Source organism: Vulpes lagopus, chromosome 20 (genome assembly GCF_018345385.1).
Source record: "Vulpes lagopus strain Blue_001 chromosome 20, ASM1834538v1, whole genome shotgun sequence".
NCBI classification, from domain to species: Eukaryota; Metazoa; Chordata; class Mammalia; order Carnivora; family Canidae; genus Vulpes; species Vulpes lagopus.
The window spans coordinates 17,677,901-17,704,314 of record NC_054843.1 but is presented as its reverse complement, the minus strand read 5'-3'; the positions used below and the strand labels follow the sequence as shown (position 1 = coordinate 17,704,314).

The window sequence follows — 26,414 nt, the reverse complement described above, 5'->3', positions numbered from 1 at the left end:
AGCCAATCATCAATGTTGGCTCGCGGCAGTGGTGGTAATAATAAATATTTACTGTGTGTACACTATGTCCTCTGGGCTGTGTTATTTCTTTTAATCCTAACACCCCTAGAAGTTAAGGTACTTTTCTAATTAGTCCCATTTTACAGGCCAAGAAACTAAAGATTAAGGGGAGTTTTAAAAAATAAACAATATAAAGTTATTACATGAAGAGTTTCACAAATAAAGCTTTCAAGAACTCAGAAAGGCAGGGTGCCTGAGTGGCTCAGCTGGTTAAGCATGTGCCATTCCACTCAGGTCATGATCTCTGGGTCCTGGGATCCAGCACCTGACCAGCTGGCTTCCAGCTCAGCAGGGAGTCTGCTTCTCTCTCTCCCTCTCCCTCTCTGCCTGTCCCCACCATTCTCTCAAATAAATAAAATATTTTTTTAAATATTTCATTTATTTATTCATGAGAGACAGAGAGAGAGAGAGGCAGAGACACAGGCAGGAGAAGCAGGCTCCCTGCTGTGAGACTGATGTGGGACTTGATCCTAGGACCCTGGGATCACGACGTGAGCCAAAGACAGATGCTCAACCAGTGGGCCACCCAGATGCCCCTAAATAAATAAAATCTTAAGGAAAATAAAAAAGAATTCGGGAAAGCAATGAACTATTGTGCCAGATCAGGGATGGTCTCTGACCTGCACGGAAGGCAACTCCCTCAAAGATAAGCAACCGTCAAGGGGCACATGTGAGATACCAGGTCACACTATGTAACCTATGGAAAACACTGCATGGGGAAGGGTAAGAATAGCATACACATGTTAGGTCCGGATGACAGGGTACACAAAAGGAATTTTTGCAACCATTAAGGTGATTATGCTGGCATTTCAGTGGAACATGCTTGGTGGTTTAAGTGGCTTGATCAGTAGCAACAGGGGCTTCTTTAAAGCTAGCAAGATCCATTCTGAACAGGTGAACTTTCTTGGCTGCCAAGTGGGGCATGTTGGAAAATTTAAGAAAGCTGCACCACCAGACTTTTCCCTAGCCTGATGCTTCTTCACATGGGCTTTACTAATAAAGTTGTGGCTGGTTTGCTGCAGCAACACGTCTCTAAATGGATATATCACGTGTTCATTTTCACCAAGATTCACACCTTTCTGTAGAATAAGTTCAATCCTGTTAGATGGTCCCCTACTCAAAATTAAGATATTGGGGCACCTAGGTGGCTCAGTTGGTTGAGCATCTGCCTTCGGCTCAGATCAGGATCTTGGGATCCTGGGATTGAGCCCTGCATCAGGTTCCCTGCTTGGTGGGGAGTCTGCTTCTCCCTTTCTCTCTCTCCCTCTGCACCCCTCCCCATCCTGCTCATGTGTTCGAATGAATGAATGAATGAATGAATAAATAAATAAAATTTTTAAAAAATTAAGAGACCATCCCTCAGTATTACTTAAGAAAATAAATAGAAATATATCTTGCCTGTATTTCAATAATTGGCAAACCTATGGGGAAACAGTCAATACTGTATGTATATAAAAAGAGGCCACTTAAACACTTAAGTTACTCAGAAATTTAAAATCTTTATTCAAGGTCAAAGACAGCTTTAGAAAAATTCAGTATTACTTTACTGGCCATAACCTCCAACTTTTATAACCAATGTGGAATGGGAATAGATTTTGATAAGGTTTTCATCCATAAAGAAATCTTTAATGGGGGGGGGGATCCCTGGGTGGCTCAGCGGTTTGGTGCCTGTCTTTGGCTCAGGGCGTGATCCTGGAGTCCCAGGAATGAGTCCCTCATCGGGCTCCCTGCATGGAACCTGGTTCTCCCTCTGTGTCCCTGCCTCTCCTCTCCCTGTGTCTCTCATGAACAAATAAAATCTTTAAAAAAAAAAATCTTTAATGTTTAAATCTTTCACATTTAAGCCAAAAAAAAAACTTTAAAAGGTAAGTAAAAATCTTCAAAAATAATGAAGTTTTGAAAATCAAAAGTTTTTGGGTTACTGTCCTTTTTTACCTTACCACAGGAGCTAAAGAGGCACCATAGGTCAAGTCACTTCTACATTAAGTGCCAGGAGCCTGAGACCCAACCTCAGCTGTGCTGTTTACTATGATTTGGGAGATTACTGCAGCCTCACCAAATCTGACTTTGTTCCTATTTTGAGATAGTATTTGCCCTGCCTCTGTCACCAAGGAAAGAATGTTCTCCATATTTCATATTTAGTTTTCATTATAACCCGATACAATCCCAATTTACTGCTTTAATTTAGCACACTGTGCAAATATTTTGCATCTTAGGCAATGTATGTTTTATTATAATTTCCCACACCCAAATAGTTACTAAAACATTTGCTACTAATTTAGTAGGGTCTACCTTCAACTTTTAATTAATCAAGTCAGTTATAGTTTCCATTTATTAAGAAAATCTAAAATAAGTTTAAAAACAAGTATTTTATTGCAGTGCTTGGGTGGTTCATTGAGTTAAGTGTCCAACTCTTGGTTTCAGCTCAGATCATCTCAGGGTTGTAAGACGGAGCCCTGAATTGGCCTCCATGCTGAGTATGGAGAGTCTCCTTGTCCTCCTCTCTCCCTCCCTCTCCCCCCTTTCCCATCTCCCTCCTTGCATGTGCTCTCTTTCTCCAAAATAAATAAAATGTTTAAAAATAATAATAAAACAAGTATTTTATCATGGTCCATTCTTTTCAACAACTTTCTGTGTTAAAATGCCCAGTGTAAATTCAGTGAGAGACAGAACATTTCAATTGATGAGAACTCCATAGCTTGCATCAGTATCAACTTCCGAAATGATATTACAAGTGCCAACACTAGAAATTCTGAGTTGAAGGAGTTGCTTTGTGATGTTCAATATAGAGCAAATGACAATGAAATAATTATTTACTTTCAACAGCAAGTTTTGATATAGCAGTTACCCATGAAAATAAACAGATGAAATTCACTGAAATGAGCTAGTTTTATGATACAATTAAACTTGCTAGTCTCAACTTTATAAAAGTAGCGTTTCTTAGTCAACTGGGAAGATTATAGATATTGTATCAAAATACATGACTTCCTAAAATTAGACATGTTTTAAATAATGAACAGGATGGCCTGTTGTGGAAAGAAGTTCCTGAGGTCAACTGTTCCAAGCTGGCTGACTACCACCTACCAGGAATCGCAGAACAAGGGAATTACACAGCCAAGATGAGGTGGCACATCGTAGTAGGGCACCTTTCTAAAGTGTCTGCTTAGTGACAAAGAGTAAAAAATATAGAAGGTGATAATGTAAAAAGTAAACATGTACTACCTTCTTCTCCATTCCACTGTCTTGTTATCAAGAGGCATTTTGTTAGATATACTTGATTCTTTCAGAGATGGTCTATGCAGCCACCATCCTTATTAGTATAGATGTGAATATCCCCAACTGTCAAGATATGTTCTATGCACATAAATTTTGTTCTATATATAAGATGCTCCTCAATGTAATTTATTATGCTTGCTTTCTGCAAATTCCTTTTTTCACTTAACACTATTTTAAATGTATGGTGGAATTCTATTCCAGTTTGGTACAATAGTAAAAAATACATTTGTTTAAAGGATACAATTAACGCTCTAATAATGTCCTCTTCTTTTTAAGATTTTATTTATTTTTGAGAGAGAGAGAGAGAGCGAGAGCAGGAGCGGAGGAGAGGAAGGGCAGAGGGGGAGAGGAAGAAACTGAGCAGGGATCGGGACATGGGGCTTGATCCCATGACCCTGGGATCATGACCTGAGCTGAAGGCATATGCTCAACCGGCTGAGCCACCCAGGTGCCCCTAATAATGTCCTCTTTTGTGGACAGTCATACAATACATTATGCTACTAATTCCTAGAACTGCTAAATTGAGGGGTATGCACATAAAGTTCTGAACAATTGTTCTGGACTGTACCAGGATGCCTGAATGGCTCAGTGGTTGAGCATCTGGCCTTTGTCTCAGGTCACGAACCTAGGATCAAGTCTTGCATCAGGCTCCTCGGAGCCTTTTCTCCCTCTGCCTATGTCTCTCATGAATAAGTAAAATCTTAAAAAAAAGAAGAAAAAGAAAACTTCTGTACCATTGACAGTAGAGTAAAATGTGTTTCTTCACATTCTTGCCAGCTCTGGCAAGACTCCTCAGTCTCTGCCAACTCGATGGTTAAAAAATGTGATGTTTTAATTTGAATTTCCCAGATTACTAATGAAATTGAACACAACTGCATAGGTTTAGTGGCTATGTATATTTTTTCCTGAGTACTATCTATTAAATATTTTTCCTTTGTTTATTTCAATTCTCTCAGAGGCTCATAATGAAATATGTATGGCTAAAATTATCTCACTGAATTTATTTCAAAAGAGCCCAGTGAGGAAAAGGAGAAGTTTGGGAGTTGTTTACCTAAAATAATGATAGATAATAAGGTTACTAATAAGTTTATGATTTCTGAGGCTGGGTGACAGGCACCAAAGGATTCATCATACTCTTCTCTTTTGTATGCTTTAATTTTTTTCATAATAAAAGTTTTTAAAGTGTTTTGCTCATTTTACTCTCAAGATGTTCATATTTAGTATTTCTAATTGATTTGTAAGAGCCCTTTGTTATAGACTCTCTAAATATTATAATCAGCCAGCTTCTTTCTGCGGACAGATATCCCAATACCACTTAATGAATAATCTTTTCTCCTCCTGATGTGGAAACCCACCTTTATCCTGCATTAATTTCATATCCTGCATTAATTACATAGGAATGTAATATTCATACAAGTTTATTTCTACACTTCCGTTTGTCCCATGGATTTGTCTTTGCATGTGCTATGCAGTTTCAATTTCTATACTTTTTACATTTTTCTTTAGATTTTTCTGACTCTTCTCACCCAATGATTTTCCCATATGACTTTTTAAATAATTGTGTTGATTTTCCTAAGTGTCTGTTATAAACTTCCCTCCCTATACAGATGCCTCTTTAACCCAGTATAGTTCGGTCTTTCCTTTTACATCAGTATATTTTCATGGTTCCACTCAAAGTCTCATTGGTTGCATTCAGGCTCTGAATTCACTTGACATACTGCTAGCACAAATGTTAAATAATTCTCGGGGTAAAAAAAAAAAATATTTATTTGGCTACTGTGAAAGGTCAAACTGCCAAAACAGACTGGTATAACATTTGAACACAACCACTTATATAAGCCTTATTTTTATGAATAAGCACCTGACTAGAAATGTAAGAAAGGAGCGTCTCATAACCAGTCTCAGGCGAAGGGTTTTAAATATAATACACTAATTTTAGTCAGAAGCATTTTAGTTTTACTTTATCGGTCTACAGTTTCAAGGAAGATGTGGCTTCTTAAAGGGAAAAACACCGTTTATATGGCTTGATTAATTTATTAGAAATAAGCAGCCGAGAGCATCTGTTTTCACAGAGCAACTGTTAAATTAATCCATATTAAGTCAGCCTCAAAGCACTTGGATGCTGCCACAGGATGTGGGTGTAACAGGATCGCAAAGACTAACATCTGATGGGGCCTTACATATGCCGGGTCAGAAGGAAGATTGGGGGCTGGGTGGAGGGATACAGGGAGAGAGTACATCCTTCTAGAATTAAAACATCAAAACCCCCAGCAGTCTCACGGGTTCGTGTTAAAAAAAAAAAAATCCCTCCCCATCCAGAATAAGACGGTGCCCTAAAATAAAACCTCCCCAAACTAAAAAGCATACCACTACATTCAACTCACATTTTGTGGATTAATGAAATTTATGAGTCACCTGAAACCACTAAAGGCACATGGTGATTTTTCTCCTGAATCTAATGTCCGACTGACACAAGTACAGAAATACACAGATAAGATGTAAAAAGAAATGCACATCTCTAATACAGAGTCAATGCACAAACAAGCAGGTCCAGGAGCTAAAGTCCTGCTACTACCATTTCAGGAATCTTCTGCAGGTGCTAGAAGCCAACAGATCCCCTCAGCAAGAGCTCTCAATTACCTCCTTTCCAGTCCCCTGTGACATGCGGTAAACAATCCCTTTGTTTTCAAAGGAGTTAGCAGAGATCTTTGAGAGACAGCCATCAGGAATTCTGGAGCTGTCTCCAGCTGGTCTAAGCAGCCAGGGCTATCACTTGTGCAGGGTCACTGCTGAAAATGCCAAGGAGGGGCACAAGGAGGAGTGGCAGGAAAGGGGCCAGGCAGGAGGGCCGCATCCTGGACGAGCATTCTTTACATTCCTTTCCAAGTGGCTTTTCTTCTGGGTTCACAGACATTTCAGTCTCTAGCAATTTGACCACAAAGTCTTTGCAGAATTTTAAAGAAGTCATTGGTGTTTTCAGACGTTAAGAATGTTGTCAATGAAATGTGGAGATGCTCCAGCCTTCCAGCTATTTGATAGCCCTGAAACGTGAAGCAAGGCGGTGCAGTGCCACCGTAACTGGACCTCTGTCCCAGCCTCTGCATTCACAGGAGTAAAGCATTGCCAGCTGGAACAGGGACAGCCCCAAAGGGTCAAGGAAGAGATGTTACAAAGAGGCTTGCAGTAAAAATCTGAGCCATTATTCAGAGCCTGCTACTGGCCAGGCTCTGGACTTCCCTACCTTCTTCTTCTTAATTCAGTTTTTCTCCCGACCAACCTGACCAACCTATTTACAGATACTTTGTAGATGTGGAAATTCAGGTTTAGGTAAGTTAAATCATGGTCCTGTGATCGTGATGCTAATAACTGAAGGAGTTTATGGACTCCAGTGCAAGGTCTAAATGCCTCCAACAGCTATAGTCTGGATTATTCTCTTTGGGGTGAGAGAAAGGGAAGGAGTAAGATTGGGACAGAAGGAGTGGTTGCAGAGGAGGGGGAAGATGCCATGTGAAGACATCAGTGCTCAGAAGTTCATATAGGTGAGGGTGGGGGGAGGGGAGCACAGACCAGAAGGCATATTCCTTATCAAGCGGTGGCTGTAACAGCTTGCTTCCTCAGGGAACTAATTGCCTTGTCCAAGAGGGTCCAAGAGGAAGGACTGGCTGAACTCCACCCATCATTCCATTCTGCTAGAGGAAGGAGATGTGAGTGGTTAGGAGGACAGACAGTAAAGACAAAGTGCGAACCTGGTTTGTGAACTCCCTCCCAGCTGAGGATACTTGACCAGCTTGATATACAAAATGGTGATGGAAGCAGCTACTTCCAGGATGCTGTTGAGGATACACGAAAAGTACTTCTGACAGCGCTCAGTCATAGAAAGAGCTATATAAGTTTCTTCTTCATCTTCTAGCAAAAGCCAAGGAAGCATCTATTTTTACATATGCTAAAAATAAAGGTGTTTATCCCAGAACTTATGAATCCCAACAATATGACATGATTGACTGCCAAGTTTCTAATGGAAGTTCTTTTAGTTGGAACAAAGGAAAAAAAAAAACAAACCACACAACAAACCTAAAATAACTGTAAGAGAGTATCTTTAAATACAGAGGCAAAGGTGAATTATTATATCCTGGGAGAGCTGTTTTAAATGTTTAGAATACAAAATGTCTTCCATAAATTCCTTTTTATTGAAAAAATATTCTTCCCCGAGACTGAGTAAATTCAATATGGAAGGCAATATTAGTTTTTACAAGTGATTCATCAATGCGAACTGCTACTGATAAATTATGTATACATAATTGGTGGGACATTAGTAACAGTTCACATACTTCTTCAGACAGCATGCCCCAGCACCGTCCCACCTCACAGCTTTTGCATTAATTGTTCCTTCCAGCTTGAATACTTAAAGGAGAGGAGAAAGTTTTTCCTCTAGCCTCATCAGTTCAGTAACTGGAGCCATGCAAATTAAACTGACAAGACAGATCAACAGGAGAAAAGCCACATAAATTTTATTTGATATATATATATATATTTTTTTTTTTTACATGGGATGGGGGGTAGTGGAAAGGGAAGGGAAGCTTTATTATTGAAAAAAAAAATGAAAGCCCAAAAGAAGCAGGTAGTTCTGAGAGGTTATATTCCAATTTAACAAAGAGCAGTAGATTGTGGAGGCATGACAAGACTAAGAAAAAGGTTTAGGCTTCTGAGGGTAGCATGTATTCACTGTATCTTACAGTATTGTATTTATTTGCAGTAAGTAAAGAATAAATAAACAACATAGTCCCTGCTCCAAAAATCTATAATAGGAAATATAAGACTGGTCTACTGACCATGTCCACAACCTCAGAAAAGGTTCTGTGGAGGAGGCATCTCATCACACATAGTTAAAGTTCTTTCTTTGTGGCTAAATATTCTTAACCTTTGGGAACTTTATAGAGTAAATGTTTCTGATACTTTTTAGCCACATGAAGTCAGGAGAGACTTTAAAAGCAGGGAAATGGGAAAGAGGATGCTTTAGTTACATCTACGTAATCCCATAAAATTAATGCTCTCATTGGATGGCTCCAGTAAACTGAAATCACAATTTCAGTGATGTCTACGTTGAAGCCTGGCTATGTCTGCCTGTCAAATCTCACGACTTCTTACTATCAAAACTTCTTCCTACACAAGTGATAATGAAATTATTAAATAAGATGATTGCTTGATGGAATCACTAGGTCAAGTTTTCCTTATTTCTCTGTTAACCTCTAATGGTTTCTGTTCATCTCACTTTAAGTACTACTTTATAGTTGAAGGATCATCACGCTGAACAGTCCTTGAGGGCAGTGATTTTGATCATTCAATAACAACTTAAAATATTGGGACACCTGCATGGCTCAGTCAGTTGGGCATCTGCCTTCAAAGCTCAGGTTGTGATCCCAAGGTCCTGAGATCAAGCCCCGTGTTGGGCTCCCTGCTCAGTGGGGAGTCTGCTTCTCGCTCTTCCTCTCCCTTTGCCCCTCTCTCCCCACCCATATTCTCTCTCTCTGTCTCAAATAAATAAATTGAAAAAAAAACTTAAAATATTAACAGGTATTTGGTGCATAATTCTTCCCTACATCACTACTTCCAACCTAAGTTTGGGTTGGAAATGCCAAATTAAGAAGCACATGCCCCAAAACTATACAGTTCCTTTTGCCATAAACAGACTCATAGATCCATTGGAAAATATATTTACAAAGAGTTTTTAATAGCCTAAGATTTAATGTTAAGAAGTAAAATGCAGGATATAAGATGGAACTTAACAGCATGATCTCAAAAATGCTTAAAAAAATTACATAAAACAGGTATTTGGGGGTGGTAGGCTTATGCATGCTTCTGTACTTTCTCCAAGTTACCTACAGTGTGCCTGCAATACTTTTCTATTTAAAAAACTCTAACTTAAACTTCATAATGATAATAATTTTTTTAAAAAGACCCCCCTCCAAACATCAACAAGCTCTAAACTTCTGTTCCTCTTGGTTATATTTACTATGCAAATGTATGAGAAATTGCTAAAAAAGTATCGTGAATATTTTAAGTTTATTTTTTTATTTTTTTTAAATTTTTTATTTATTTATGATAGTCACAGAGAGAGAGAGAGAGGCAGAGACACAGGCAGAGGGAGAAGCAGGCTCCATGCACCGGGAGCCCGATGTGGGATTCGATCCCGGGTCTCCAGGATCGCGCCCTGGGCCAAAGGCAGGCGCCAAACCGCTGCGCCACTCAGGGATCCCTATTTTAAGTTTAAAGACAATTTTTTATTTATTTTTTTAAGGATTTTATTTATTTATTCATGAGAGACACAGAGAGAGAGAGAGAGGCAGAGACATAGGCAGAGGGAGAGGCAGGCTCCATGCAGGAAGCCTGATGTGGGACTCGATCCCGGGGTCTCCAGGATCACGCCCTGGGCTGAAGGCGGCGCTAAACCGCTGAGCCACCCAGGCTGCCCTAAAGACCATTTTTTAAAGCTCAATAGACAATTGCCACAGGAAACACAGTTATCTCTGTACTTTTAGGTCATTCCTACAAGACCTGAATCTTTTCTGTATTGTCCCATACAACAGCATTTGTGAAATTCAATTATTTTCTTCATAGAATGTGACAAAAATACAGTGCCTACTTAACTTAAAGATCAATAATGCCTTTGTGGGTAAAGGTTAGCCACAGATGAGAAGTAGTAAGGTTCAAATAGAAAAATGGTTAACTCTTCACCTAAAATCCCTAAACCTAAGTCACATAACAAACTTAACTGTTTCCAAAGCACTCTTACACAGTCTATAAAATCCAGGCTGTACATATTTTAGAAAAATAACTTCTAACTCTAAAAGGTTACCCATCACACATTTTCATATTGTAAAACAAATACTTTACAGCATTTGTAAACAATCCCAGGAGCACACTGATCTCCTACCTTCGCCAACCCATCCTGCCATGCAGAAAGCTTTCCACATTTGCTTACATTCTGAAAATAACATGTCAGGAGTGCACCAGGCTTAAGTTGTCAAAAAATATACTTTATAAATGGGTAAGAACTGTGGGCACACACATGGGCGGCCTTCCAAAAAATAAAAGAAGAAAAGAAAAAGGAAGGCTTAACCCTGTTGTTTCCAGAAATAGATCTCGTCTACACAATAGAACATTTATAACAATGCCTTGTCGATCTTTCCCTTCAGTGGGCAGCTGAGAGTTCAGTGTTCAGAGTCACATACCCTGCCCTGGATCCCAAAGGATCCCCCCCATCAAGTTCCTACTCCAACAGTGCACATATCAAAAAAGGTTCTAGATATACCCCGTAATTTTATTTACCCTGCCCAAAAAACCACAGTTTTGTCCAGATCAGAGCATACCTTCTTGAGCGGGCAAGATTTTAAGTGTCCTGGCTCAGGACTGAACTGATACCAACCACCTAACATTTGGGAGACATAGTAAAGTAGTCACAGCAACAGGCAACAGAAAAAGGGAGAATGAGGGTGATGAAGAAAGAGACCAGAAGTCAGAAGACAGGGACTGGGCTTTGATGCTGGGTAACCTAAGGTTTCTAGATTCCAGTTTGTTCATCTGTAGAGTGAGGGAACTTAGAAAGAGCTTGTAGATACTACCTGCCCCCAAACCTGATTTTTTTTCTGAATGGCAGTAGGTTGAACTGGCCTTTCTACAGCTGACTATTCAATATGGTGGGCACTAGCCATGTGTAGCTATTGTGGACTTCAAATGTGGCTAGTCCAAGTTGAAATATGCTCTATGTATAAAACTCGGAAGACATATAGTGAAGAAAAGAATGTAATATATTTCATTAATAATTTTTATACTGACCATATGTTGAAATAATATTTTGGACTTACCATGTTCAGTACAACACATTAACATTAGTATCCCATTTCTTTTAACTCTCTTACATGGCTACTAGAAAATTCTGAATTACATCTGTGATCCCATTATACTTTTATTGGACAGCTCTTCTTGAGAGTCAGCTCTGAGCATTACGTGGAGGCTAGGGGAACTGTGAGATGCAATAACACCAGGAGAGCATCAGAACAGAACACTGCCATTCCGTGTGTCTCCGTCATTAGGACTTGGAGCTTACTGTCTCCACTGGAACTTAGAGCCTGTCTTTGCAGTTTCCTTTGAATTAAATATATAAAATGATTTAGTCTACTTCATAAAGATGATTATGATCTTTTTTAAAACTTTCACTTGAATTTACAGGAACTAAAATGAACATGTACATTTTATTGGTACCTAACTAGAAACTCTTCCACCAATTTTTGTGATCATATCAATTTGTTTAATGTATTTTAAATGATCAGAAAAGTAGAGTTATTTCCAGAGAGCTAGTTTACTTAGAGATACAACAGGCTGTGAACAAACCTAATAAAATATTTATGATTCAGGTAAACTAAGAACCTCAATCAAGAAAACTCAAGTATTCTTCTCAGAACATATGCCTGAACCGTCAGCTTCTTCAATGAGGTGATCTTAAAGGCATAAATCTAATTGCCTGAAAAATAAACTAGCAACTATTTAAAGTCAATAAAACCAGCAATAGTCCCTAACTCTGCAATCCAGAGCCAACTAAATGCGAACCCGTTTCAGACTGGGCTTAAATACAGAATTCAGCATAAAATGCACGGCCTTTGGTGAAATTAGTTTTTCAAATTCTACAAACTATATATGACCGTTATAATTATGCTGCAATTAAAGAACATGATTTTCTTTTATTTTCAATTTCTATCTACCATAATTTCAAAACAGTTTCAAATGTATACAATTACCACCTACCTTTTTAGGGGGAAAGAAAAAGTATTAATTTCAAAATATGGTCAAGTTAACATGAGAGAAATATACATTCAAACACACAATGGCTACTCCTTCTGATTCTCATGATCATCAACAGCTATTCCAGACACATACAAATTATCATGTTTCTCTGAATACATTCTCTATAACTGACAAGATAGAATATTTCCTTGACAGATACTTCAAAATAAAAACAAAACAAAAATCAATGCCCAGATTTTAAATGATCAAACTTGAACTATGCTTTTGAATTCTCTTAAAGAGACCAAGGGTTCAAAAAGAAATAATCAGAAAATAAAACCAAGACTAGTTGTAGAGGAACCCTGATATTTAGACATTTCCTTAAGATGGAATCACATACATCAAATTCTTAGAACATATATTAAATATATCTTTAGGTGCTGTTAAATATGTACTATAAAACTTCAAATACTCCCTAATGTGAATGATTATATCTAGCCTGACCAAGGTTCTAGGGTTTCTCCACATCTTTATTTCATCACACACTTTCTGGTAAGTTTCTTCATTTGACCACTTTTAGATTAATTGAATTAAAAAAAAAAAAAAAGAGGTGAGGACAGCCCCAGTGGCCCAGCGGTTTTAGCACCGCCTTCAGCCTGGGGTGTGATCCTGGAGTCCCGGGACTGAGTCCTACGTCGGGCTTCCTGCACGGAGCCTGCTTCTCCCTCTGCCTCTCTCTCTCTCTCTGTCTGTCATGAATAAATAAATAAAATCTTAAAAAAAAAGAGGTGAGTAATTAAGATGAATATTAAAATGGCAGTCCCATTTTTACTCGACTATATTAAGGTTTATTTTTTCTCTTTTCCACAGATTGTTCCATTCTGTTTGAATAACACAGGTGCACCTTAACACATTTGAAAGCCTGTAGAGTGGGATCCCTGGGTGGCTTAGTGGTTTAGCGCCTGCCTTCGGCCCAGGGCGTGGTCCTGGAGTCCCAGGATAGAGTCCCACATCGGGCTCCTTTCATGGAGCCTCCTTCTCCCTCTGCCTCTCTCTCTCTCTCTCTCTCTCACACATGAATAAATAAAATCTTAAAAAGAGAGAGAGAGAGAAAAAGAAAAGAAAGGCTGTAGAGCAATGAAAAGAAGTTGAACATGGTAGACAAAACTAGCTCAAAGGTTCTGAGCATCATGCTTTTCTAAAAACCACAAAGCTTATTTTATCTGCTCTTCCTTTTAAAGAACAAGCACAACAAGGTTGCTTTAGGGAAGTCTCTAAATCAATGAAAGATAGTTTACCGACAGGGAGAGCAAACTGACCCTGCCAAGACTGTCTACAGAGCCACTAGAATTAGGTGTTTTTCCATCACCATTTGGAAGGGTTTCCCAGGAACACAAGTGTAACCATCTTGGGTACCAATGGCCAGAGTGAAGGCTCAGCTCTTGGGTATTCCTGCCATAAAAATAAAAAAGCATTCCTCATCTCCTCCTCTATTCTTAGAGATGTGCTCTTGTGATAAATGGTCAAATTCCAAAAACCTACCCTTACAGAGAATCTACCCTTTGGTTCCATATGGATGTTTATGAATGTTTATGAATCTACCCATTTTCCTCTACCTCTTTTAACTGTATTCCCTGCAAATTCCAGAATGCCAGGTGTTTGTCACCCAATATCCTACTCTCTCCTTATTCCCTAAGAAAAGAATCTAGAATTCATTCCTGGTGACAATACTCCAGCTAGTGTACCAGCTTCCCTTGCAGTTAGGTGCAGTTAGGTGCTACCATCTGGCTAATGGGATTAAGCAGACATTGACAAGAACTTCAGCAAAGGCTCCTAAATGTAACTGAACTGTAGTCATTAATGGCTATTCCCATTTTAGGAACATCTAAAAATACCCCCATTTCCTAAGAAAATGAAGTTCAAACTCATCAAAGCATCCAAAGCTGTTTATCTCCTCCCATCCCCACACCATCTCTCCCACCCACATTCCTAAGGCTTCCTCTTTTGAACCTCTACACCTTCACTATTCCTTCTGTCTGGAAATCTCTACTATGCCCCAGAGTTAACCCCTACTCATCCTTAAAACCCAGTTTAAATTCTGCCTGCCTCTACTCTGAAGACTTTTTGTACATTCCTCCCTTGGAGCCTTGGGCATACTGGGCATACTGGGTTTCTTACCCTATCAGGCTGCAAAATCCTTCAAGGTACAAAGTGAGTTATTTCTTTGTTTACTCATAACCCCACAAAGATTCTAGTGCTCATGTGACCACTGAAACACAGAAGGCATCCAGTACATGTCCATAAAATGAATGATGCTTTCAAAATTTCAAGAAAAAGGGGAGAAAATACAGTCAGACAATAAATTAATAAGGATAAAAAAAAAAACAGAACTCCAAATCAGTGTCAATATCACAGAAGTCAATCACAAACGCCTGGAGAAAATCTGGAATAGAGACAAAACACATGAACACATAATTCAAATACCCAATTAAATATCCTGCCTTAAACCTTCCCCTCATCTGCTAGAAGAATCGATCAATAGGCTTGGGTTTGTGTTCAGTGTTCCACTTCTGAGATGAATGAGCAAAGCAAGCAATGAGGTTATGTGTCAGAATTTTTAAGAAGCATAAATAATTTAACAATGGTAAGAAGCCTGCAGAATAATATTTTAACCAATGTTTTTTTTTTTTTTTTCCTCCTGGGGGGAAACTTATGTGAAAATTTCTTTCGAATCTCCTCATTGGCTGTGTATGAAATCAACAAATACAACTAAAAACACATACATGTAAGAAAGAACTCCCCAAAACTGAATACTCCCACCAGTGCCCTTACAACATGACAAAAATTTCCCATAATAAAATTCACAATGATAACAATTTAATCTTTGAGTCCAGCCCACAAAATGAGGTGAAGTATTCAAATTGTAAATACAGACAAGGGGAAGGAACTGCCTGGAAACAGAGTGCTTCCTAGCTTGCTCACTGAGGTTTGACCTCCCTGCCCCTCGATCTTCATTATCTTAGTATCAGCTATCTTGAATGGCCATGCTGACAAATTACTCAGTCCCTACTTCCCAGGACTTGCACGGTCTTAAGGACATCTCTATCCAGCCACCAGTAGTCTAGCTCCTACTATTTTGGCCTTCCAGTCACATGGCTACCCTCAGAGGACTCCCTCCTCTCAAACTTCACTGAACAAGTATGCAGTAAGTTCAAAACTGCAATTTTGTCACAAATGTACTCTTGCCAAGTGGAGCCCTTTACATTCCTCAAACCAGCAGCAATATGTAAGCTGCCTTCACCTTCAAACGGCCCATCAGTTAGCTGGGAATGTTACCCCCACACAAAACAATTGTAAGATTTCGAAATTTAGTTTACTTTGATTGGATTTAAATTTTCTGGACTCTGGGGTGTAAGAGGATTTAACACTTGACATATAACATTAAAAATAAGCCTGAGAAAAAACACTAGCAAGATACAAAGCTAATCATAATGACCTCGATTAGATTTTCAATGCCTGTCAAGTGAATAGCATATAGTGGCATTGACTTAAAGCCTGTGAACTTGAATAGTACAATTCTTTTGGAGAAATAACAGAACTCAAGTTTTTTATCTTAAAGGACCAATTCTGATCCTGGCTCACATTCGAGTAAGAAGTAAATACTAGCTGTAAAAAAAGCAAAAAAGCAGCAAACTGAAAAAGGACAATGATAATGAAATTTTCATTTTGATGTCTACTCAATTTAGTCCCAATACACAAATCTTATTCAAACAAAATCATTTCTTGGCACCCTCAATTGAAACTGTCCCAAACAATCTGAGGATTGATGAAACCTTTCAAGAATGAGACAATTTTTGCTAAGTCAACTGAATTTCTGAAATAAAAAGTTGCAAATGACTGGACATTAAGTTATTGACAGCCATTTATGGAACCTTTTCACAATAAAATGTTACAGAAAAGGCTGAAAAAATAAATCTTATTTAAAGTTTTAATTTTCTTTAAAGACTTTGTTTTTTATATATTAGAGAGAGAGAGAGAAGAGAGCACAAGCAAGAAACGGGGGGAGGCAGGGAGGCTGAGTGGGAGGGAGAAGCAGACTCCCCACCAAGCAGGGAGCCCGATGATGATGTGGTGCTCCATCCCAGGACCCCGAGATCATGACCTGAGCTGAAGGCGACGCTTAACTGACTGAGCCACCCAGGCACCCCTAAAAGGCTTTAATTTTCTCTCTACACTTGTAGGTAAGGGTCATTCACAACTTTTTAAACACAAGTTAATTCAAGAATCAATCACATAATTCTTTATTTTTCACAATATAAAATTGCTAGCTCACAGAGGATATTTATCAAGTATTTAGTAAATACGAAATGCAGTGATAGTGATGAAACAGGTACAGGAAACTGCAATTTTTCTACCCAACCATTCTTGTTTTTAATTATTTAACCGCTCTCAAGTAGATCCCCTATCCCTATTTTTTTTTACATCACGCTGAATATACAGTTCTCTCCTCCAGATATCCGAGTTTATATCTGCATAGTGAAGAGATCAGAGACCTTTCCTGATAATATCACATAAAAGATTAACACCCACAACAGATTTCCACATAGCATTCCCCTAGGCCCCTTCCCTAACTAAATTTTTTCCTAGTCCCCTACTGTGTCCTTTTTATTCTGTCAACTTCTTGCTATTCTTTAAGCTTCCTTAAGGGCAGGAGATTCAGAAATATTTGTTAAATGAAAAACTGCATTTCCCTTTGCTGGCTGTGCCCTTAAGAATCTGTTTCTCTGTGTATCTGAAAAAAATTATTGACTTTTCTATAAAAATTTTCTCTTGGGATCCCTGGGTGGCTCAGCGGTTTGGCGCCTGCCTTTGGCCCAGGGCGCGATCCTGGAGACCCGGGATCGAATCCCACGTCGGGCTCCGGGTGCATGGAGCCTGCTTCTCCCTCTGCCTGTGTCTCTGCCTCTCTCTCTCTCTCTGTGACTATCATAAAATAAAAAAATAAAATAAATTAAAAAAAAATTTCTCTTAATTTGAAATTACTAATTAATCTAATATGTAAGTATCTGTGAATACTATTCTTAGAATGATCAGTCTGCATATTTGCAAGTTTCTATGGGAATCTCTCAAGAACTCATCACTTGCATTTTCAAATCAATATGCTGCGCTGACAAAACTGTATTTGTTTAAACAAACCATAATAAGCAATTAAGAGCATCAGTATGGGAAAGATTTGCTCTCAGATATCAATTTTCATGATACATTTTAATGTTAGTGTTGGGAAGAGTTGGCTAAGATTTCAAAAAATGTGCATCAGTTTTAAAGGTTCACACATCAGGGTTCCCAGGTGGCTCAGTGGGTTGAGTGTCTGACTCTGGTCATGATTTGATTTCTGCTGAAGTCATGATCTCAGGGTCATGAGATCAGGCCGTGTTGCGCCCTGTGTTGGGTGTGGAGCCTGCTTAAGATCTGTCTTCCATTGTCCCTCCCTGCTTGTGTACTCTGTCTCTCAAAAAGTAAATATAAAAAATAATAAAGGTTCAACCTTCAAAGTAAATGAGGATACTCCTTTTTTGAAAGACTTAAAAAAAATCAATATAGTTAAATAGCACATTATCTACCTTTATCACGTGTGCCTATAAATTCCATTTTAAAATAATTGAGTGTTATTTATAAAAACAGTAATTATGCTTATGAAAATTCATCCAATAGTAAAGGCAGATATAAAAAGTTTCTTTTTGGACTCATCAATCCATAATAGATAATACTATTTTATTTTTGATTAAAACTAAAAATTATGTTGCCTCATTAATTATATAGTAATTAAGCACACGCAGACATGGAAACATTGAACAAATGAGTTTTTGGTAACTGGGGGTGAGGGGTCAGATCTAAGGTGCACAAATATACCCCAAGGGTAAGATTACATCTCTTGTGTTCCTTCCTGCAAAATTTGTCCACATGGTCAAAATATATTACAGTCACTAAAGGTTTGAAAATTTAACAAAGACTAAGAGTTAATATACTCTTACTCTCATTAAGTAGTTTTAATTTAAGGCTGAAAAGTAATGTATCACAGTCTCCATCATCTAGGATGACTTCTTCAATGAAGACACAATGTGGCTTTTTATGGAAGCAATCTGAGAGCACCAGACAAGTTGCTAGATTTTCTAAGAAAAAGATTAGGCCAAAAACAATTTCTTATCAATAGAATAAATATCCCCCCCACCCCAGCCAAAAAAGGAACTTCCCTTGCTCAAACTTCTCAGCTAAGAATCATCTGAACCCAAAAAGAGAAAAAAAAAAGAGAAAGACCATCTGGAAATTCAAAGATATGAACACTGCTTGGGGTCCATCACTACTAAGACCTTAAGAATTCTAGAATTTGTTCATCTACAAAACATGATTATTGTTCTTTTCCCTTTTCTGAGACGTTTATCTTGCTTACTCCTTGTCCTTGCTCATCGACCCTATACATAGGGTTGTGGTGCCATCTCATTCATTCCTCACTGGATCTACTCTGAGCAAGATGTTTATTCCAAACATGGCTACGTAACAGCATTCTCCTACTTTACCTCATTTTTTGATTGAGTAGGACAAAGGTAAATACAAAATTAGTGTTAACAAAAACCCACACAGATCCCTTCAGACTTTACATATGGATTCTTCATGTGTTAATCATTCCTCTGGGAATCCCTGGGTGACTCAGTGGTTTAGCGCCTGCCTTTGGCCCAGGGTATGATCCTGGAGTCCCGGGATCGAGTCCCGCATCGGGCTCCCTGCATTGAGCCTGCTTCTTCCTCTGCCTGTGTCTCTGCCTCTCTCTGTGTGTGTCTCATGAATAAAAATCTTTAAAAAAAAATAATTCCTCAATCTCAGGAACACCAATTTTGTCTACTCTCAAATACCTTAGCCTAATTTTGAAATTGAGACTGAAAACCTCTTACTCTATAACAAACAAAATATGCTGTTTAAGAGTATGCTTTTAATTAGGCAGATTACTATAAAGTTTTGAAGATTTGATAGCCATCATCTGATACTGTAATTCATTTTATTTTAAAAACTACTTCATATAGAAATGCTGCGTTCTCAAGCAGTCTGCTTTTTGGTTTCCTTGTATTCTGGTGAAGATCATTTCACACTTCCATTTTAAAACCAAAAATCTTTTGCTGGCATTTGAAATCTTCCATTTTGGCTTTGATGGACAAACTGGTTTATTCATTTTTTAAAAAAAGGAGATTTTGCTAAGAACTAAAACAAGCTTGTTCAAAGGTCCCTGCGCATAGCTGATAGTCAATTAATAGCACAGTTAATAATCGAGCCGGTATACAAACCTGCTCAATTATCAGATAAATGTGGCAAGCTGCCCATATGCATATATTCAAAATAGGTCTTTCAATTGGTGAAAAAACGGTTTATACTTTTTACACATTTCTGTACTGTTTAAAATTTTCAGTAAACCCAAAATATCTTAATTTTTTTTAAGTGACACATATAGAATATGAGAGTTGCTTTTTTTTAAGATTTTATTTATTTATTCATGACAGACACACAGAGAGAGACAGAGACACAAGCAGGCTCCCTGCAGGGAGCCCAATGTGGGACTCGATCCCGGGTATCCAGGATCAAACCCTGGGCCAAAGGTGGCACTAAACCACTGGGCCACCAGGGCTGCCCAAATAATCTTAATGCTTTAAAAAAAAAAAAAAAAGCCGGGATCCCTGGGTTGCGCAGCGGTTTGGCGCCTGCCTTTGGTCCAGGGCGCGATCCTGGAGACCCAGGATCGAATCCCACATCAGGCTCCCGGTGCATGGAGCCTGCTTCTCCCTCTGCCTATGAGGCAGCTCTCTCTCTCTCTCTCCTCCTCCCCCCCTCTCTGTGTCTCTCATGAATAAATAAAATCTTTAAAAAAAAAAAAAAAGAAGCCAATTGAAACATAAAATAGATATATTTAGTGAGTATTTCAAATATAATATTTTAAATATTTTAGTGAAATTTTAAAACATGGATGAAATTTTATCCGTAATATGTCATTTTAAAATTTAAATCAAATTCATTTTTTTTTAGAGAACTGCCAATTTCCTGCAATAATCTTAGCTGGTCAGTTAAGTGCAGTAGTCAATAAGTAAAACATTATAGAGGTATTTTTTTCTTGTTTTTTTTTTAACCTTTCAACCATGTGTGACTTAAATATATTCATTTTACATCGTCATCATCACATACAGTAGTATCTAACACACAGTGCCTACAAGGTGTCATCATATTATATATCATATTATATATATTATATATTAATTCATACTGTTCCAAGCATTTTACATATATATGTTTATAGATGTGTGTATATCACCATTTTATGAAGGAGAAAACAGGTACAGAGCCAATCCAGTCAATAGCTCAAAAGGGACAGAGCCATAGCTTAAGCCCAGGCAATCGTGCCCTCATCCAGGATCTTAATCAGTGAGATGTGACCTTCCCTGACCTTATGGGAATCTCAAGGATCACGTGTTGCCTGCCTACCATCACACTGGTATGGAAATTAAGATTATAAATGCGAGTACAATTCCACTACTTTCCACAGAGCAGGGCTGTTAAAAAAATCTCTTCTTCCACATTTCAAGCACTACCTTCTTTCATAAAGTATTATAATCCTAGCAAAGTTCAAGCTAAATCTGTACTGGTTTCTTCAAAAATGTAGCCGAACTAAATCTAAGCTCCTTACTGCAGCTAAAATTTCATGCATGTGAACCTGAGTCCTCTGTCTCCACCCTACTTTCAACAGTCAGCTAACCAATCTATCAAGCATCACATTTTCATAGAACTATATTAATTGATGAATATGTCCAAACCTTTTTTTTTTTTTTTAATGAATTACAGTTGACCTTTGAACGAGGGTTTGAACTGTGTGGGTCCACTTATATGCAGACGTTTTCCTGTTACATACAGCACAGTACTGTAAATGTGCTTTCTCTTCCTTATGATTTGCCTAATAACACCTTCTTTTCTCTGGCTTCCTTTATTGTAAGAATATAGTACATAATGTGTGTAAGTACCAACCACGCGTTGACCAGCTATTTAGGTAGGGCTTCCATGGTAGGCTATTAGTACTCTACCTTATTTCTAGAGCAGTCATTCTAACCCAATTTTTGGTGGACTTCTTCTAAATTTTTTAAATTTTTTTTTTAAATTTATTTATGATAGTCATACAGAGAGAAAGAGAGAGGCAGAGACACAGGCAGAGGGAGAAGCAGGCTCCATGCGCCGGGAGCCCGATGTGGGATTCGATCCCGGGTCTCCAGGATCGCGCCCTGGGCCAAAGGCAGGCGCCAAACCGCTGCGCCACCCAGGGATCCCGGTGGACTTCTTCTAAAAAAAGTATCAGCCATGCCTATCCATTAATCAGGATTACTGAAGAAGAAAATTCACAATTTTTTTTTTTTCAAAGACAAATACTAGCGCCCTCACGGAAATGGTTATTTCTTAGGCGATCCACATTATACCGAAGAATTAGTTACATAACGTGTTCCCCTTCACTATGATTTTCATTTGCAAATTCAGTTTGAGGATTTAGGTATGGTTGGCTCCATTTTTTTTTTTAATAACAACAACAAATTGAGAAATAGACATTTTGATTAAACTTGCTACTCAGAGGGCACACTGCCTCCTTCATGTTAGCTTCCTCTATCTGCCACCCCTCCAGCTTCCTCCAGCCCCTCCTAAGGGTGTCTCTATACTGGCTCTGAGACACAGGGTGACAGCATTTCCAAAGATTTGCAGGAGGTGGTATTTTGCGTCAATCCCCACTTTGTACGTATGGGAACCCACTATGAGAAGGAAACCATTTCACAATAATGTAGAACACAGAGAAGTAGAAACTACCAGCAAATACCAAAACACAAACATAACATTTTATTCTATTCCCCTGTCCATGGCCCAGTGAATCACTTTTTTTTTGTCATGTACTCACTCCCTTGGTCAAGCGCTTACTGAAGATGTGGTAAGAGAGCTGTGAGATCTTGCTTTCAGCCCCTTCCCCCCTTGACCCCTTACTTCGAGGTTCCCCACCCCACCTCTCTAGAGTGTACCCTCCCCCTTCCTTTGTCTTGGCTTCTGTGACAGTTCATGAACATACACTGATAATGATTTACCATCTATCTTCTCCACTAGACTGGAAGCTTTAAGAAGGAAAACATTGTGTTTTGTGATTTTTTGTGACAACACAATGTTTTTTGTTGTGAACAACACAATCTCTTCAGAGCTGTGGCCAGGGTTTGGCCCAAAAGGAGAATCAACAGAACTGTCCCAAATGAATAGATGAAGGGTTTCAGGGAATCAAGCCCTGCCTTTGCTCCACCCTGCCTTCAGGCATGTGTGTATGTTTTGTGTGTGTGTGTGTGTGTGTGTGTGTGTGTGTGGTGGTGGTGGTGGTGGTGTGTGTGTGTGTGCACACCCATGTGTCTGTGTCTAGGAGGGGAAAGGCTGGTGAGGTATGTAAATATTATAAATGCAAAGGTTTACACTCCCTTCTCCCAGACTTGGGGTACAACCCTGGCTGGCAATGAACTACCAGGAAATTCTCTAGGATTATCTCATCTCATTGTTCCTTTATTCCTTAAATATAGATGTTTACACTGTAAGGCTTTTGCTCAGTAAACCACTTAATCTGTACTTTCCTCTTGGTATTTAACACTTTCTATTTCCTAGTCTGCGAACTTCCTGTAAGCAGGGGAATGCAGTCAAATTAAACCTTCCGACCTGGAGCTTTACATTTAAAGTACATTCATTAAGGTTTATTTTTGCATTTGTAATTGATATAATGAAGCAGAGATTAAAGAAGGAAAACATTAAAGATAATTTGTAAGCCTCTTAAGGCATTATGCGTCTCCACCCAGATCGTTTGCAGAAACAGAATGTACATTTCTACTGAATTTTATTGCACTTCTTCAGTGACAATTTAGTGGCCACATGAAGGGCATCTAATAGCTATGCATATTTCTGGAATGACTGACAACTGTCAGCTTCATATAAACATCTGTAGAGAAGTCTCCAGTATGCCATCAACAGTAACATAAAAATTAGGAGCCTCTAGTAACAAGGAGAAAGCCTCAACCACAAGGATAACCTGTTTTCCTTCTTTTGTACTGCTTTCAATCAGTCATTCCTAACTTAACCTTGTCATCTATTCAGTTGCATGTTCCTTTTGCCTTCCCCAATCGGAACCAGGCGTCATTATTCTATCTGGAATACTTCCCTGCAGTACTAAGAGCCTCCCAAGTGCCATCAGGCGCCTCTGCTGGTTAGGGTGACAAAAGAGAAGAAGCTTCTGTGCCCCGCCGGTTATCACCCGTCTAACCCGTTGATTAGCAAGAACCAGTGACTGCCTATAGATCAGGATCGAATCTGAGCTTCACGATTCTGTGTACAGATGTCTTTTAGGGCAGTACTGGTCAGTAAGAGTCGGAATCTATAATCTGTGAATTAGCATCATCGTCAAAGTAAATCACTGTTTTCAGATTAAACCCCTCAATACAGTAAACTAAAAATTAAAGAAGCAAGTTTAAACAAATAAATGTTAGAACCTTTAAATTTCATATTCTTATCAATATACCAGGCAAATTCATCAACTCAGAATAACCCCAGAAGTGGAGGCCCCATTATCACTGCCCTTATTCATTTCTTTTTTTAGAGCCACCTGCAGTAGACCTATTTTCCAAGCCCTACAAAAGACACTCAACTCATAATTACATCTTTCAGTGGACACAGATATAGTTGAATTAATCCCCCTCAAACCTCATTAGAGTGAATTGCCTACCCTTTCGCCAATGCTTTGCAAAATGGATTAAATGTGCATTTCACTTGCACTCTTTGAAGGAAGTGTAACAAGTAAAAATGTCCAAAAGAATGGCAGAAAGAGCCAAGAAATGCACACTGGCCAAAAAAATAAGTCTGAATCATATTTGCCTGCATGTTACCTCTGTTTATACAGAAAAAAAAAATAGCGCTCAAATAAATTTTACATTTTGGCAAAAACTTCAAATATAAAGGTTATGATATGCTCCTTCCTTACTTAATTTGTGTGTGTGTGTGTATGTTTTTAGTGTGTCGGAAGACAACCAGGAAAATAACAGAAAAACTTGTAGGAATAAATAAATTGGAGGAAAGAAAGGAATCCCCTTAATTAAATGCATCTTTTAAAAACACGGAAAACCAAATGCTTCTCCTCTTGCATCATTCTAGCCCTATGGTGATTTCTGAGCCACTTACAGGTAAAAAGAAGGGGGAAAAAGTTCAATGACCTTGTCAATCAGGGACTCAAAAACGGTCCTGTTGTGATAATTCGCAGAGCCTCCGTGTAGCGACAGAAAAAACCCTGATCTGGGAATTGCCTCTTTGGAAAAGGAGGAAAAAAAAAAAATCGGAAAAATTGGGAGAGACTGCAAATGGTTAAGATACCTATATCCGGGAACCCGAACGATGCGAGATACAAATACAAGCTCTTCTGCCCCAACTGTCACCCCAACAACTTCTCTGCATCTCTGGGTAGAAAAGAAAAACAGTCGTTTTGCACGGGCGTTAGCTGAATGTTCCAGAGTTGGGTGAATGGGGGAGACTTGCTATACACCTAGCGGTGGGTGCATTTCACCAGGCTGCAGCCTCCACACCGCTTTTCTTTGCTGCACTGCAGAGGCGCCATCTTCTCCGTCTTAATCTTCACTCAGTTCAATCCTTTTACGTGCACCCTAAAAAGAGAGACCCCGAGGACCCTCCCCGGCAGCTCGCGGCCGCAGGGGGCTAATGCAGCCGCCCGCGGAGAGGCCGCGCCTTGCTCGGACAAACGCCTCCCTTGATGCCCGGGAAGGCAGAGCTCGCGCGTCCCGGCACCCGCCGCCCGCAGGCTGCTCCCCAAGGGCTCGGAGCCCCGCACTCGGGGGGCGGGGGCGGGGGCGGGGGGGCGGGGGCGGGGCCCGGGCAGCGCCCCAGCCCCCTCCGGGACACACGCGCAGCGCGGGCGAGGGCGGCGGCGGCGGCGGCGGCGCTCAGACCCGGGCCGGCGAGGGCGGGGGGCGCCGCTTTTGTTCCCGGGAACCTTCTCCGTCTCCCGGTGCGGAGCGGACGCCGGGGCCCGCCAGGCTCGCGGAGGGTGCGAGGGGGCCGCGGTCTCCGACCCCCCGCCCGGCCTCTCGCAACTTGCACAAAGGGAAGGGCGCAAACCGTACAAAGTTTGCCCGCGGAAGGCGGTGCGCGAGCCGGCCGGGGCCGCAGCGAGCCGCCGCCACCGGGCAGGGGCGCTGGGCACGAGCGCGGAAGGCGGAGCGGGGCGGGAAAGGCGCGAGGGGCGGGGGCGGGGGCGGGGGGGCCCGTCGCGCTGTCCCGGCTGCTCCTCCGGGGCCCCGGGGAAGGACGGGCAGCGGCCGCGCGCGGGGGACGGGGTCAGGGGCGCTGCGTCCCCGGCCCCCCACGTGCTCTGCCCCCTGCCCCCCGCCTGGAGGCCTCCCGCGGCCCCCGGCCCCCGCCGCCAGCAGGCACCGATCAGGGTCCCGGCTCAGGACCGCCCCCGCCGCGGGGGCCGCCGCCTCCAGCTCGCCGTCCGCCGCCCGAGCGCGCGTCCCCGGGGCAGGGCAGGGCAGGGCAGGGCAGGGCCGGGCCGGAGGCGCAGATGCGCAGGGCGCCTGCAGAGCGGGGGCGCGGGGCGTGGGGCGTGGAGGAAAGGGGGGCCCCGGGACCGCCCCCGCCCCGGCGCTTCCAGGTTAAAGACTCGGGGGGGGGATCGGGGTCCCGCCGTACCCCCTCCCTCCCCACCCCCAGGTCCGAGGCGCGGCACCCACCTCCAACGCCCGAGCCGTCCAGGAGGCCAGCAGGACCAGTGCCAAAGCGGGCAGCATCGCGACCCTGCGCGGGGCACCGAGCGCGCTGCTGTGCGAGTGGGGTCCGCCGCGCCCTGGCTCTGCCGGTGCCGCCGCCGCCGCCGTCTCCGGTGGCCCCGCGCTCGCGCCGCTCCGGCTGCTGCTCTCTCCTGCCGCTGCCGAGGAAACTGACGGCGCCGGAGCGCGGCGGCTGGGCTCGGAGCCCGGAGTCAGCTGATGCAGCCCACCCCGCTCGGCGCCCGAGAGGGACCCCTAGCGGAGCCGCCGCGGAGCTGCGCGCGCTCGGGCGGGCGGGGCGGGCGGGGCGGGCGCGGCGGGAGGGCCCGGGAGGGGCCCGCGCCCCCCGCGCGCACAGGTGCGGCGTCCGCGGCTGCTCCGCGCCCCGCGCGCCCCCGCCCCGGGGCTCCGCGGGCCGGCGGGAGAGGCTGGGGCGGC

At 41.3% G+C, this 26,414-nt stretch overlaps 1 protein-coding gene across 4 annotated transcripts in view; it reads right to left on the bottom strand.

Moving 5' to 3' along the window:
* LOC121479288 (amyloid beta precursor protein) overlaps positions 1 to 26,141 on the bottom strand; it is a 270,747-nt gene extending 244,606 nt beyond the window's left edge. For all 4 annotated transcript variants that reach the window (XM_041734781.1, XM_041734782.1, XM_041734783.1 and 1 more), the window contains exon 1: positions 25,941 to 26,141. In XM_041734781.1, the coding sequence (XP_041590715.1) occupies positions 25,941 to 25,997 (57 nt within the window). In that variant the 5' untranslated portion in view covers positions 25,998 to 26,141. The remainder of the gene's footprint in view (positions 1 to 25,940) is intronic.
* Between the last annotated feature and the right edge of the window lie 273 nt (positions 26,142 to 26,414).